This window comes from Eleutherodactylus coqui, chromosome 2 (genome assembly GCF_035609145.1).
Source record: "Eleutherodactylus coqui strain aEleCoq1 chromosome 2, aEleCoq1.hap1, whole genome shotgun sequence".
NCBI classification, from domain to species: Eukaryota; Metazoa; Chordata; class Amphibia; order Anura; family Eleutherodactylidae; genus Eleutherodactylus; species Eleutherodactylus coqui.
In genome coordinates this window covers 207,750,190-207,765,181 of record NC_089838.1, presented here as the reverse complement: position 1 = coordinate 207,765,181, position 14,992 = coordinate 207,750,190, and the positions used below count along the sequence as shown (strand labels likewise).

At 42.4% G+C, this 14,992-nt stretch overlaps 1 protein-coding gene across 1 annotated transcript in view; it reads left to right on the top strand.

The window, feature by feature from the left end:
* The first annotated feature begins 3,146 nt into the window (after window positions 1-3,146).
* The window catches only part of HCN4 (hyperpolarization activated cyclic nucleotide gated potassium channel 4), a 125,271-nt gene continuing 113,425 nt past the window's right edge, over window positions 3,147-14,992 (top strand). Inside the window, exon 1 of the mRNA XM_066589945.1 lies at window positions 3,147-3,823. Within this exon, the coding sequence (XP_066446042.1) occupies window positions 3,147-3,823 (677 nt within the window). The remainder of the gene's footprint in view (window positions 3,824-14,992) is intronic.

Below are 14,992 nucleotides of genomic sequence, written 5' to 3'. Positions count from 1 at the left end.
GTCACAGTTACTGAGGATGTTCACACAGCTGCTGTCACACAGTTATAATAGAAAGGATCATAGCTCATCCTCCTGTCTGTATACTTATGGTCCATCGCTTATATAGGTGAATAAAGACAGTAATGATAAACTGTCCCTCCAGCAGGCATAGCTAGTACTGTGCTGATGCATTATAGGATTGACGTGAAACTGAAAGTATAAAATCTCAGGCTTAGGCTTCTTTCCCACGGCCAGCTGATATACGCTGTGATCTGATGCATTGGATTCAAATGCATCAGATCACATGGCCGTATTCCTAAGACATAAAAGCAGCCGGCCAGCCAAATATAGCCACGGGCGTTTTTACATCAGGCCCAAAAGATAGTCCTGGAACTATCTTTTGGGCCGAAATATGTCAGCAGCTGCATGGACTCCTATGAGAGCCCATAGCAGCGGCTGCAGGTGGCAGGGGGTTTAGGAGCGTGGGTGCTTAACTCTATCCCTCTTCGCTCCTCCCCCCGTGCAGGCTCACCTGTTCTCTGCTCCCCGCTGGCTCTCTGCAATGGGAGGGGGCAGGATGGGGGCGAAGCTAAGTGCCGACCCGGCCCGCCTCCTCCCATTGCTGGCTGTGGGCAAGGGACAGGATGTGGGTGGAGCTAAGCACCCACCCTCTCCCCACCCCTTGTCCATAGCCATCAATGGGAGGAGGCGAGACTGGACAGTGATTAGCTCCGCCCCTGTCGCACCCACTCCCATTGCAAAGAACAAGCGGGAGCAGAGGACAGGTGAGCCTGCGATGGGGAGGGAGGGAAAAGGGTCAACGGTATGGTATTCTCAGCGCATATGCGGGGGAACCCATGCCGTCTGAACGGGTGCACAAATGTTAGATTTGTGCGCCCGTTCACCAATATTATCTCTCCCAACGTGAAAATGTCCGGCTGATATACACTCGTGGGAAAGAAGCCCCAGGCTTTATTCACACAAGCGTTTTATCACGGCTATTTTGCCATGCTAAAATGTTGGGTGAAAATTGTGACCATCTGAAGCATTGGATTTCAATGCATTCGTTTAGATGGGCGATGTTTAGTAGCATAAAATCAGACAGCCGATTTTATACGCTGCTGAAGAAGATAGGACTTGCCCTATCTTTTGGCCGCGATCAGCTGCTAAAGTCCCTCCCCCTTTTCTTGCCGGCAGCACCCATAAGCTTCTGTGGCAGCATCTATTGCCAGGAGCAGCTGGCAAAAGGAGGGGGAGGGAGTTTAGTAGATTTATTCTCAGCTGACAGAATTCCAGGCTGCAGCGTATATACGCCATACCTGGCCGTGTGAATTGGTGAGAAAATGTGAGATTTATCTGCGACTTGGTCACGGCCTTCTCTCGTTCATGCGTTTTTCGGTAGGGGGGCATGGCTGGCCCAGTTCAAGGGAGGCACTGGAGCAGACGGGCTGCGGCTCAGACAGTGTTGAGTTGCAATTGGAACAGGCTGGACTACTCTGAAATATTGTAAGGAATTGTTTGTTTATTAGCGGAAAGGGGGAGTGAGTCTCTAGGATTTAGTGTTTGCTCTCCTTATATACAATATTTGAAGAGTACATTGCTTGTGATATTACCCAATATCTTCTGATAAAACAGTTAGGGACCTTTCAAGTGGAATTATTCTGCCAGGATGCACTGCAGAACTCCAAACCAAGGAATTCCACACCAAAATCCACAGGTCTAACTGCGGATTTTGATGTGGAATTGCATGCAGATTTAAGCCATTTTCAATTCTGCATCAAAATTCTCAGGTAGCCTGTGGATTTTGGTGTTGTTCATATCAGTATCTATACATCTTTTCTACATCATGAGTCTGTGTCTTCAAAGTCTGGAAGGAAAAAACATTGTTGTAAATGGCGAACTATACATTTATCTACACTCTCCGTGTATTGTGCGTACAAAAACGCAATATAAACGCAACATAAACACATCTGTGTAAAAGAGCTCTTAGGGCTTATTCACACATCAGTATTTCGTAAGCCAAAACCAGGAGTGGAACGTATAGAGAGTAAGTATAATGGAAAGATTTGTATTTCTTCTGTATTTTGGATGTGGTTTGGGAATACAAAGTACTGATGAAAGCCCTAAAGATAGAAGCTACTTTTTTTATCAGAATGGCAGTAGATGCCTGGAATAGAGCAAATCATTTAAGGAAATACAAAGAGTTTAGGACAACCAGAAAGTTCTAAAAACATAAATTAGCAGATTTTTTTCCTCAAATATCTGTATTCCTGTTCTGTTTGTTGCTGTTTAAGCTAGAAGAGAAGTAGACAATTATGATCTCACATAAGCAGTACATCTGGTCCAAGTCTATGGTGTGCAGGAAAGTATGAGACTGACACTTTTTCTGCTTACCCACATAAACATTTTTAGTAAGCCATCTGTTTATTTCCACACATTGCCATGTTGCACTAATTTGCTCTCAAGTACTCCTAGACACCTAGTAAGTAATTAAGCCATCTCATGTGCCAGGGTCACACTTGGATCAGTGTACAGATCTGACCTCTGGTCACAGTTCCCTGCCCTGCAAATGTCCAAACTCTGGACCTAGGACTGAAGGAGATCCACCTTGTGTGCAGTCCAGGCTTCTATGGCAACACAATAGATCAGATAGCTTCATGAATATTGCCAGTAGCAGGGGCTGCGTGAGGAATAAGTGATCAGTCTGATGTCAGCAGCCTCTGATGCTGCAGCTTCTCTCAGTATGCTTAGTATGGGCAGCAGCCAGAGTCAAGGAGACAGGGAGGGAGGAAAAGAGGGAGGGAATTCTCTTTTTCTCTTTTTTATTATGATTTGTTCCTTTTGTTCTTCTGGGCAGCCCTAGTCCAGTCCCTCCCCTGGCCGGCTGCTGACTGAACTGTTCTGCCCGTCTGTTGCATTTCATACCCTCCTGCAAAGTCCTCATCATCTCACTGCTTGGGATCTGAACAGAGACTGGCAAACATGGACCACAAGCTCCTCCTGGCACCTCCAGCTCTGCCAGGATGCTGCGACTGATGCTCTTGAGACACAGACCTCCTCGTCCATGAGTGCCTGCAGGAGCAAGAGGTGCTGACATGCCCCCCGACAGTGGCAACTAGGGGCAGAATCCCGACTAAGCCTTGAGTGGAGGAGTATCGTGGCAGACAATGGACAGACTGCACCCCTCTATGAGGAAGCGTCTGTACAGTCTCCCGCAGCACATTGCATCCAAAGCCTCTATCATGGACGAAGAAGAAGGTGAAGAGAGGGACACCTGGAGAAAAAGCATTAAGCTCAAACCATTACCGTCTCCATCAGCACTTAAGATCCTTGACCCACGACCTGGAGCAAAAGAAGCTCTTCTAGTTATGGAAACTGAAGTAGGCAAATCCCAAAGAGCCAGTAGCAATGGAGACTGCAGGAGATTTACAGGTAGCCTCTCCTCCATTGCCAGCTGTGGCCGGCACCTTCATGATTCAGACCCCAGCGAAGGAAGAAGGCTTATCTCAGAGGGGGACCTCAGCCCTACTGATGATAAGTCCCCCACCACGGATGCTCCAGGAGAAGCAGGTGTAGGCCCTTCCCAAGCAGCTCACCCCGTGTCCCAGGCTAGGAGCCCTGAGCAGCACAGCACTACTATAAAGGTGGAAGCTAGAGAACAGACTTTATCTGGAGGGGACGAGGAGCAGAGTAGTTTCATGCACAGACAGTTTGGGGCGCTTTTGCAGCCTGGGGTGAACAAATTTTCCTTGCGGATGTTTGGCAGTCAGAAGGCAGTAGAAAGGGAGCAAGATCGAGTAAAGTCTGCAGGATTTTGGATTATTCACCCTTATAGCGACTTCAGGTAATGCAAAAACCCAGTCTGGTCTAAGGAGGGTAATCAGCTGGCTATTATTATTATTACACCTCTTGGCCTTGAAATCCATCAGTCACTTTTTTTGGGCATACACACAGGTTGGGATGATGCTTCTTTTCATATGCTTGGAGAAACGAAGCCTTGTGTTTCACCTATGAGATGGGTGATCATGAGATTTGTCTCATTGCCTTCTATCTGTAACCTTGAAGGAGTCACTCTTCTGAAACCAATTGTAAGCTCCTAGACTGTGTGAACCTCTCTGTGAATACAGTGATATGTACCAAGGGAAACTGTTGATTGAAGGTACAGACGCAGTTATGCTGTATTAAATCCCACAAATTAGAAAGCATTTTAGAGGCTAGGCCTAGTATGGTAAAAAGACAGTCCAAATCTCCACACTGAGCGGCTATGAAGTATGATAATCAGTGCACTGTTAAGCAGTGCTTATAGTCACTGTACATTCTTCCACCTTGTCATAAAAGTATCCAGATGCTGTAGACCTTGCACATGCACACCAGGGATTGAGGTTAAGGGGGGGATATATTTATTACCATAACATGTTCTCACAATGGAAATGGCAGTAAATTAAATAAGAGCATATTTCTTAAGTACAGATCACTACTGAAACATTTATAGTGTTACAAAATATCTAGTTTTACCTTTGTTTGAGCTGAAAGAGAATACCAGTATCAAGAACATTAGTGTTTTGAGTCTTTGCATTTAGATGCTATCAGTAATGAAACAATGTAACAGTTTTCAAATAAAAGAGTAATAATATAACATTTAGCAGTAGTGTTGAACAAAGATAATACATTAGCGTGTATGTACACATAGATTTTTTTACCTGTTGCCCTTCACAAGTGCCATTATGTTCAAAATGGCTGAACAGAATGCTTTTCAAAGAACACTCTACAAAGATATAAGGTTCCATTTACACAGAACAAAAAATCGTTGGAACGAGTGAATGATTAAATGTTAACGGAGAAGTTTGCTTTCAAATGCAATAAGCTTACACGCGCAGATAATTATTTACATTTTTTTCAGCATTCGCTTGTTTACTTGATTGTTGGTCTTTTAGCGGACTGTGCCAATGAATGGGAATGACCTAACAACTTGCAAACAACTGAACAATGATTTTTATGCCTGCATAAAATTAACCATAAGCAAACAAATTATCAGTCGTTCTTCAATCGTTGTCTGTGTTTTACGCTGAATGAATATCATTCAGTTTCGCACAATCTAACGATTTTGTGAACAATAATCGTTTTATGAAAAAGGGTTCTATGATAGGTATTCATATGGAGACCTAGATGAAATTATGATTATCTATTGAAGTAATTTAGATGAGTTCTAAAGTATTCTATTTTAAAGTATGAGAAAATAATGCACATTAAAGCAAAGGTGTTAACAGGATGTCTTCATACGGTCAACTTAACTAATGTGTGAGCATCCACTATACAACTTTGACCAAAAGTTTGCGCAGCTCTACACCTTGGCTGTTTACAAGCTAAACTAGATAACTTGCGCTGTTGATTTTGCTGGCTGGCAAAGAGCTGTTGACTGACTGGGAATCCTGTATGGTATGCTAACTTGCAGAAGATTTGTTGCAGAAATTCATGCCAAACTGGATGGGGATTTTTTGCAGTGTGTGCATGGGATTTTTGCAAACCCCACTTATGGCACTTTCAGATGAGCGTTTTTTGCAATACGCTTACTCCTGTGCAATTTTTTTGGCAGAGAACGAGTGTATTTTGCACACATTCCTGCGCAAATACTGTGCGGATTTACGCAGGCATTGCTTGTTTACATGGGCGGGGGAATTACCCTGCCCTGATTTAATTAGCCTAATTAGCCAAACGAGGTGCCAGTTGATCTCAGTTATGCACAGCCTTTTGCACACACCTGCACGTGCAGATGTGCGCGTTTGCGCACCTCCCATAGACCTTTATGGGGTTCTTTGGTGTGCAAATATGCACACAATAGAGCAGGTTCTAAGAAATAAGAATAAACTCCTGTATGAGCAACCCTTGTATTAACTCACTCAGTTATTCTATTCATGTGGTGAATGTAGTATACAGACTTCCAAACTCCGGGTTCTGTAAATGCCCAATAAGTTATCCTCTAAAGGCCCTTGGTTAATATTATTAGTTTTCTGAGCTTCACTACGGTCAGTATCATGCAAACGTAAAATAGTGCCATACAACTGCAACAAATATTTAACTTTAGCTGCCGTTAATTAGCTCTGTTGGTGGAAAATATGTTCTAGTCATATAATAATAGATTTTCGCTTTCCTCTATTATCTGAACAATTTCTTTTTTTGTTTTTAAAATGTAGTTTTATATTAAATATGTTCAACAGATTAAAAGTCAACTAGGAGTTTGGTTAAGATTTGTAAAGACTAAGGTCGACTTCACACAAGCGATAAAATCGTGCAAGATTTGTGAGTTGCAAGACAGACACACTTATCTCACGGAAATATGAACCCCATTCTTTTGAATGGGGTCATACACATGAGTGATGGCACCGCAATGCTATGCGGGAAACAAATCTTGATATGTTCTATCATGCTGTGTACTCTCGCATCGCAGCACTCAGTGTTTTCAATGGGGCTGGCAGCAGCTTCGTCGGCCCCATTGAAAGCAATGGGAGAAACTCCGTAATCCTCTGCTATGACAGCTGTGCTGGGGGATCCTTGCATCCCCGAAGTGATGCAAGGCTGTTTGCCATGAAAACGTTTTGCAACATTGGGGATTTCAGATGGATGGCAAGCGCGATATGGGGGAGCTTACCCATGTGAAGTTAGCCTAAGGCTGCTCTCACACCGGATGCTAGTTACTATGATTAACATGGCGTCCCGAGCATTGCACTAATTGTGGTACAACGCTCCCAATGATTTCAATGGGGCCCCACAGACCTGCGCTCGACCATGGCATTTCTAACACTGTGAATTTCAAGTGCTATCTGTTCTATTTTCATGCGTTTTAGCGTTTTTTTAACGCAGCTTGTCACCAATGACAATTATGGGGTGCATTAAAAAGCGTTGTCAAACGCTGTGACATGTTTTAAAAATGCAGCTCAAAATCGCTGTAAAAATGCTTTCTGACACTCTCACACAGGCGATAGTATAAGCACAGCGTTTTTACTAGGGAAGAGCTGCTTTGTACAGCGTTCAGTGTGAGTGTTTGCCTGCATTGTTACTGCGCTTTTAGCACAGTGGCAATGCAGGCAAATTGCAGCATTAGAAATGCTGCGCTTTAGAGCTCTTCTGAGAAGCCCCATTGAAATGAATGGCAGCTTCGTACAGCATTTAATCAGCACAGTGCAAATGCACGGTAAACGCTGTAATAAAGCGCCAGTGTGGGGGTTGCCTAAAGCATACCTTTTGCTTTTTAGGTGACTTTTCAAAAGAATGAGCTATTGTGTGTGTACATGAATAGTAGTACTATTAAGCTATGGAGGGAGTAGAGACTATCCGCTGGAATGTCTCCCATACATAGTACAGAGAAAAAAAAATCCTGCTCCCCTTTCTCTCTGTAGCACAGCCCCAGAAACAGCAGTTTGAAGGACATTATACAGCAGTACTGAGCAGTGTAGCTGTGAATTCAACACTAGGGTGAGTAAAACGCTTACAAGAGCCTTCAGCAGCATCTCTGTGTGTCTCAGTGCCTCTATTTCTTTCTCATTACAGCTGTTTCTTCCTTCCTCTCTCCTTCTGTCCATATACTTCTATGAGCAGCATGCAGCCTAATCTCTTTCAGTGAGTTGATCTATCTGGAGATGTAGTTTATCAGTGAACTGAGAGTGAGGCATTGGAAGAAGAAGAAATAGCTGAATGGATAAATTAGCTTTTTTATCTAATAAGATATATATAAAGTTTCTTATAGTGGCTTGCACTATTGATTTCTGCAGAGGTTGTTGAAACAACAGTTCCTATTTAGAAGCCAATCTTTTTCAACCACCAGAAAGGCATTAGTGTCAGGCCTTACATATTCTCACAAAGAATACGATCTAATTTATGTGAAAATTGTTACCACATACTGTATATGTGACAACAAATGTATTTGTTTTGGAAAAATCTGCAGACAAGCAGGTTTTGAGAAATATCCCTATCAGATAGCATAAATAACAACCTCTCCTGTCACTCAATTACTGTCATCATGTGCATATATCATGTCTGGTATTTAATGAGCTTTCTTTTGTTTTATGTGTGTGCCTGCCACCAAAAATATCCTAAAGGTGTCATTCCAGTACATAAAGCAACACCAAGCATGATAGCATGTCTCACTTTGCACATACAGTATCATTTTATGGAATTGCTAAATTGTAGCATATGCTCAGCATCTATTATTCCTGATGCAGTGGAACCCTTATGCAAGCAGTATATTACGTGTGGTCATAGTGTCACTGAATTTTGTAATCAGTATAATTTGACCAGCTCCAAATCTTAATGCAATCATTGTTCAATGATTTGAATGAAGCAAGAAATTATTCAGAGGATATATTAGAGGGACAATGAAATTTTACATATATAACAATGCAGGAACTGAGATACAGACTTTAAAGTTCTTTAAACAGATATTCAGACAGAGTTCAAACTGTGGTAAAACCTATGGATCTACAATGATGTTTATTGTTAGATGTTCAGGGGTGCAACATGGACCTGCTACCAACCAATTATCTATCGTCACACAGAAACAGTGAACTGTAGGGAGTTCCATATCAGCTGCTGCAGATGTAGCACTCTTAATGTAATATAGCAGCAACATCCGCTTCAGATTGTGACAGGCACAGTCAAAATGTAACCTTCTTGTGCAGTCATCCACGTACAATAGTTAGATTCTATTGCACAATAGTCTATAGCAATGTATTCCACAACTATAATATATTAGCAAGCAGCTAATTCCATTGTTTAACAATTGCTAAAATGCTTACAGATTTAGCTGTATTAAAATATGATAAAATACAATTGTAGCGAAGTTCCAAAAACCTCAAATATTAAAAAATTAAATTGTTGCTGCTATAAGGTAAATAACATGAATGTTCTCTGAGACTTTCCTTATAGAGGCCTTCAGTATATAGCGATACAAAGAGCCCAGTAGTATTATGAATGGGCTTTGAACTCCAGGATACCCAACCAAATTGTTTTGAAACATGTAAAATGAAATGCTACAAATTATATAGTAAACCAACAATATATATTAACAACAGTAAACAAAGAAGGTTTGATTCAGATGCTGGCATTAACACAATGGAGAGTGGTTTAATTTTTCATGGATTAAGAGATTCATTATCTCTAGAGCTGTGGAGGCGGGAGAGTCATTTCTAATGTTATTTTAGTGCGATACTGTTTGCTTTGATCTAGATCACTCCTTGTGAACTGAAACTATAATAAACATCAATTCACAGTAGGCAAGTTAATAGTCAAGATTGCAACCTATTTTATGGAGATAGTTCCATTTAGTTATATGGAGAATTTTTGTTATTGCTTCTTTTTCTGTCATTAAGGGCTCATGCACACGGGGAGTTAGGTGCGCAAAAATCATGTGCTTAAAAAACACATGGCTATTACAACATGATTCTTGCGCGCCTAGCTCCACATGTGAAAGAGGCCTAAGGATCAATGAGATCAACTCAACCTTCACATGGGCCAATTTAGACTCTCTATGGGACGATGCAATTGTTTTTGCCACATAGAGAATCATCGCTGTCAGTAGGGGAGAGTTTAAGACCTCTTTCACATGGGCGCCGCGATTATCGGACGCCCGCATCGCGGCCGAATATCACATGAACAAGAGAAAGCCACAACCAAGTTGCAGCTAAATCTCATGTTTTCTCGCCCATTCACATGGCTGGGTGCAGTGTATACACGCCACAGCCTGGAATTCCATTGTTCTGGGGGAGAGAGTTTAGCATCAACTCTCTCCCCTGCACTCTGCCGGCTGATTACGGCAATAGAAGCTCCCATAGAAGCCTATGGTAGCTGCCAGCAAAGGGAGGTGGGAGGGAGTTTAGCTGCGCGAGCCGCTGCTAAAGCCCCTCCTCCTCCCTTTGCTGGTAGCTCCTATAGGCTTCTATCTATGGGAGCTGCCAGTCAATTGTGGCCAAAAGATAGGGCAAGACCTATCTTTTCCAGCCATGCGTAACAGCGCCGGAAAATCACCCTTCTGAAAGAATGCATTGGAATCCAATGCTTCAGATAGTCGCGATTTTATACCGACTTTTCAGCGCGGCAAAATAGCCGTGATAAAACGTTTGTGTGATTAAGGCCTTACATGGGCCAACAATTGGGCAATTACCTTTCAAGAGTCATGCGCAATTGTGCATACAGTCATCTGGAGCCTCCCTTAAAAAATACAAAAAAGGATTTTGTTTTTTGTCCCCACATATTGACACCCATTTTCTTTCCATTGATGGAGCTGCCCAAGAGTCTGTTTTTGACAAAGAGATCTGTAATTTCTATTCGTATAATTTTTGATTGTGTATGACTTTTTGAACATTTTTTTAATCCATTTTATATAGGAGTGGAGGTGACCAAAAAAGCCACATATAATGGTATATTTTATCAGTTTGAACTCTTTTGTATGTGAAAACACCAGTTATTTTTACCAAAAAATGGTAAAAGGGGATGATGAAATTTAAATAACGCTTTAGATATATTTTTAAATGGTGTTAAACATTTGGGATCAGTCATCACAGCCAACAAGTGTGAGCTGTGTGTGAAACAGACCCGGCTCCTGACCTATCTCCATACATGCCTGGCATTCATCTATGTGGGTTAATAAGGGTGGTTTCACACGGGCGATAGAATCGCATGATTTTCCCACGATGCAAGAGTGAGTAAAAAAGCAAATTTATGAAACCAATAATTTTCAATGTTTTTCATCCCATTAGCAATGTTTTCACTGATGCGATGTTGAGAGAACAAAAAAATTGTGTAATGCTCTATCTTTTAGCGATGTGCAATTTTTTTTATCTCCCATGTTTCCCTATGGAGCCTCCTTTTTATTGAGATGTGATGCAATGTGATTTTAAAATTAGAAAGTCCTATTGACTATCGCAATTAAAAAAAACGGGTTTTTATCGCAGGTGGCAGCAATGCGATGCGCGATTATTCTAAACAAAGCATAGCTGACACTCAAAAATCTCGTGAACAAAGACACGATTTTGCTGCAATTTTTTCATGGCAAAATCGCAATCGCTCATGTGGAACTAGCCTTACAGAGTAACTTTTCTCAATTGTGTTTAATTAAAAGGGCTTGTCCGTAAACACGAGGTAGGGCTTCTGGGGATCTTTCCTCCCAATCAAGAACCATCATGTCCTATTTTCAGTGCATATTTGCGCTTTAATAATGAACACCTTTAGGGCAGTTTTACACAGGGGCGTATGCGCAAAAATGCACGCAGTACTAGGCGCATAACTATAGGGGGTGCGGATGTACCCGGGCCCTGGACCCTTAGGGGATCCATAAGTCCTATCTTCTCCATATAGTCCACCCACCCCCACTCCATAGACCTTTATGAGGCCTTTGGTGCACAAATGCTCACTAAGGGTGACTACCCACTACAGTTCTTTTTCACTGCGAAATTCGCAGCGTTTTTTTTCTCCAGGGGTCTATGGGACTTGTTAATGTTAAAATCGTGAACGCGCAAAATCGCAGTTTACAGCGAAATCGCGATTTTAACATTAACAAGTCCCATAGACCCCTGGAGAAAAAAAAACACTGTGGATTTCGCTGTGAAAAAGAACTGTAGTGGGTAGTCACCCTAAGGCCGGCTTCACACGGCCGTTACGGCGCCCCCAGAGACCCCAATATTTACCTCCGGATCCAGTGTCCTACGTCCCGCAAGACGCTTCGGCGCACATGCGCAATAGAGCGCGTGACGTGCCACAGCATCATGTGATGCGCCGGCTGCGTCATATGACATGCCCACAGCGTCATATGACGCGGCTGGCGGTAGGTGGGGAAGCGGTTTCACGCTATCTTCCGCTGTGCTACAGCGGAAGATAGCGTGACGGACGGCTTCCATTGACTGCAATGGAAGCCGTCCATGCGTACACCGGCGGCAAATAGAGCATGTCGCATGTGAGGATGGGTGATTTTACGGTGCGGAATTCCGCGGTGGAATTCCGCACCGTAAGCATTGTGCTATTAGGTTCAATAGAACCTAATAGCTGCGGGCAACGCAGCGGATTTCACTGCAATGGAAGCCGTCCGCGCGTACACTGGCGGCAAATAGAGCATGCCGCGGGTGAGGACGGGTTATTTTACGGTGCGGAATTCCGCGGTGGAATTCCGCACCGTAAGCATTGTGCTATTAGGTGCAATAGAACCTAATAGCTGCGAGCAACGCAGCGGATTTCCGCCGCGTATTACACGGCAGAAATCCATCCGTGGGAAGGAGCCCTAAAATACAGCATTCTGCCTTTTTTTTTCGCCTGTGCAAAAGCAAAAAGTGAGAATGCGCCCATTGAAATCAATGGGTTTTATTCTTTACATGTTGTGCACGCAAACACATTTGTGTAAGTCCTCCCTTAAAGTTACATTCCAGATTCTGTTTATTTATTGTGTACTGAAAGTTATACAATTTTCTAATATACATTGTGTATCAATTCCTTATAGTTTAGTAGATCTCTGCTGACATGTGATCAGACACTGATCTGATTGTACTGTAAGAAGCCATGCCTATTTCTGATTATCATATGATCATGACAGATTTGTATCTACTTAAAGTAAACAATTGAATAAGGGATTCGACAGATGAACGTATGCGTAAATATGCTCGCTGCAACGGAGCGTATATGTGCATGAACCAAGGGTCGTATGCCTGGTCACACCCTTCCCCTTCCTTTTTTTCAACCTGTTATAGACTTGTATGAAGTCAATGGGTTTGCTTTGTCATGTTTTGCGGGTGTGAGTTTCACGCGTGCAAAAAACATGCTCAAACACGTACGTCTGTTTAAGCCCTAATAGCAAGCAAAAATCTTAACAAATGTGAGGAATTGATATAGAAAGTATAAATTGCGATTCTGGATGAGAGCACAGTGTGCTTTTGCGTCTATGTACTTACGATTTTCATGTGCGTTTTTCATATGTGTGAAAACGTTGTAAGTGCTTCCAATAATTCTCAATGGTAAAAATCGATTTGCATGCAAGTGCAATGTGATTTGTTTTGAAGATCACAAAGGACATAATACAAGGAATCACTCAATAATAGGACATGCAGCGATTTCCCAAGCTAGCTGCATTGCTGCGGGAGAAAAATCACTCATGTGAATAAACACATTGAAATCAATGTGTTATTAACACATGTGAGTTCCGTCCACATAGCCATCAGACGGAACTCGCATGTGAATATTCACCCGTGTGAATATACCCTAAAATTGCTGAATTTTCCATTACTTTGTGAAATAGCTTTCTCTGTTGGAAGCAGCAAGGAGACACAAAAACATTTCTAAGCATGATTCAGTTTTAATGTTTACTGCAGATTATTAGGTATAGTATAAAGCAGAATATATTTCAGATTTTCTTTCCGTTAAAGGGGTTGTCTGAGTTCGGACAAAGTTGGGGCATAAGCATCAATGGTACACCGCTGAGGGCAGTGATATCGATGCGACATCATCATGCTGTTCTGTAAACTAAGATCGGTGGCTAGCAGAAGAGCAATGGCACTGGTAAGTGAAACTTGTTTTGCATGAACCCCCAACTTTGTTTGATTTTGGACAAACAAAACTCTTACTCTTTGAAATTTTGGGATTTAAAGGGGTTGTCCCGCGAAACAAAGTTGGGGTATACACTTCTGTATGGCCATATTAATGCACTTTGTAATGTACATTGTGCATTAATTATGAGCCATACAGAAGTTATTCACTTACCTGCTCCATTGCTAGCGTCCCCGTCGCCATGGTGCCGTCTAATTTCAGCGTCTAATCGCCCGATTAGACGCGCTTGCGCAGTCCGGTCTTCTCTGTGTTGAATGGGGCTGCTCGTGCTGGAGAGCAGCTCCTCGTAGCTCCGCCCCGTCACGCGTGCCGATTCCAGCCAACCAGGAGGCTGGAATCGGCAATGGACCGCACAGAAGACCTGCGGTCCACCGAGGGTGAAGATCCCGGCGGCCATCTTCGCAAGGTAAGGAAGAAGTCGCCGCAGTGCGGGGATTCGGGTAAGTACTATCCTTTTTTTTTTTTCAACACATGCATCGGGTTTGTCTCGCGCCGAACGGGGGGGCTATTGAAAAAAAAAAAACCGTTTCGGCGCGGGACAACCCCTTTAATGATCACAGTTCAGGAACCTTTCATATATACTAAAGCATTTTTATCTGGTGAGTTATCCAAGCACGTGATCATTTTTTTTCATAATAGATATAACTTTATTGTAATTTTTCTATAAACTTATTTTGCATAAATCTCCAACTTTATTCGATTTTGGACCAACCCCTTACTCTTTGAAAGTTTGAGATTTAATGATCCAGTTAAGGAATGTTTGATATATACTATAGCCTTTTTATCCTGTGAGTTACCCAAGCACTTGATATTTTTTTATGACAGATATGAATATTATATTTCTTCCATAAACTTTATGAAGAACTTTACATCCTGAGCATACACTAGGATGAGGAGTACACAGCAACTTTCCTATGCCACAGTTATGTGTTTGACTTTGCCAAGTCTCACATCTCTGCGTTTTTTTCTTGTCACAAAATATTTATTGTGCTGTATAATTTTGTTAGCGTATACAATAATACTTTTATGACCGTTAATTGAGATATTTTTAGCATATGATGCAAGACTCCCAAAAGTAACAGATTTGGCAGGACAGTTCCAAATTTTGGGGACCGTTTCACCATTCCAGGAGAAAGGAGACATGTCCCGCCTCCCCTCTCTGTATCCCACTACTGTGCCCCTGGTTCTGAATCTCGGTCCCTTAGTAGCAATAACAATCTTTTATCTTCCTCATTAACTAGATTGCTTCTCAGCGTGCTCTGTGCGCATAACCACCTGACTGCACCCTTGGGTTCAGGACACACTGTGTTCAGAGTTGGAGAGGGGGCAGGAGGCAGATGATGCATGGAGAGCACTGTACAGGATTCCTGTCAGTGAGAATGAAAGGAGATAGTTATTGCTACTAATTGATTGAGGTTCAGAAGCAAAAGACCAG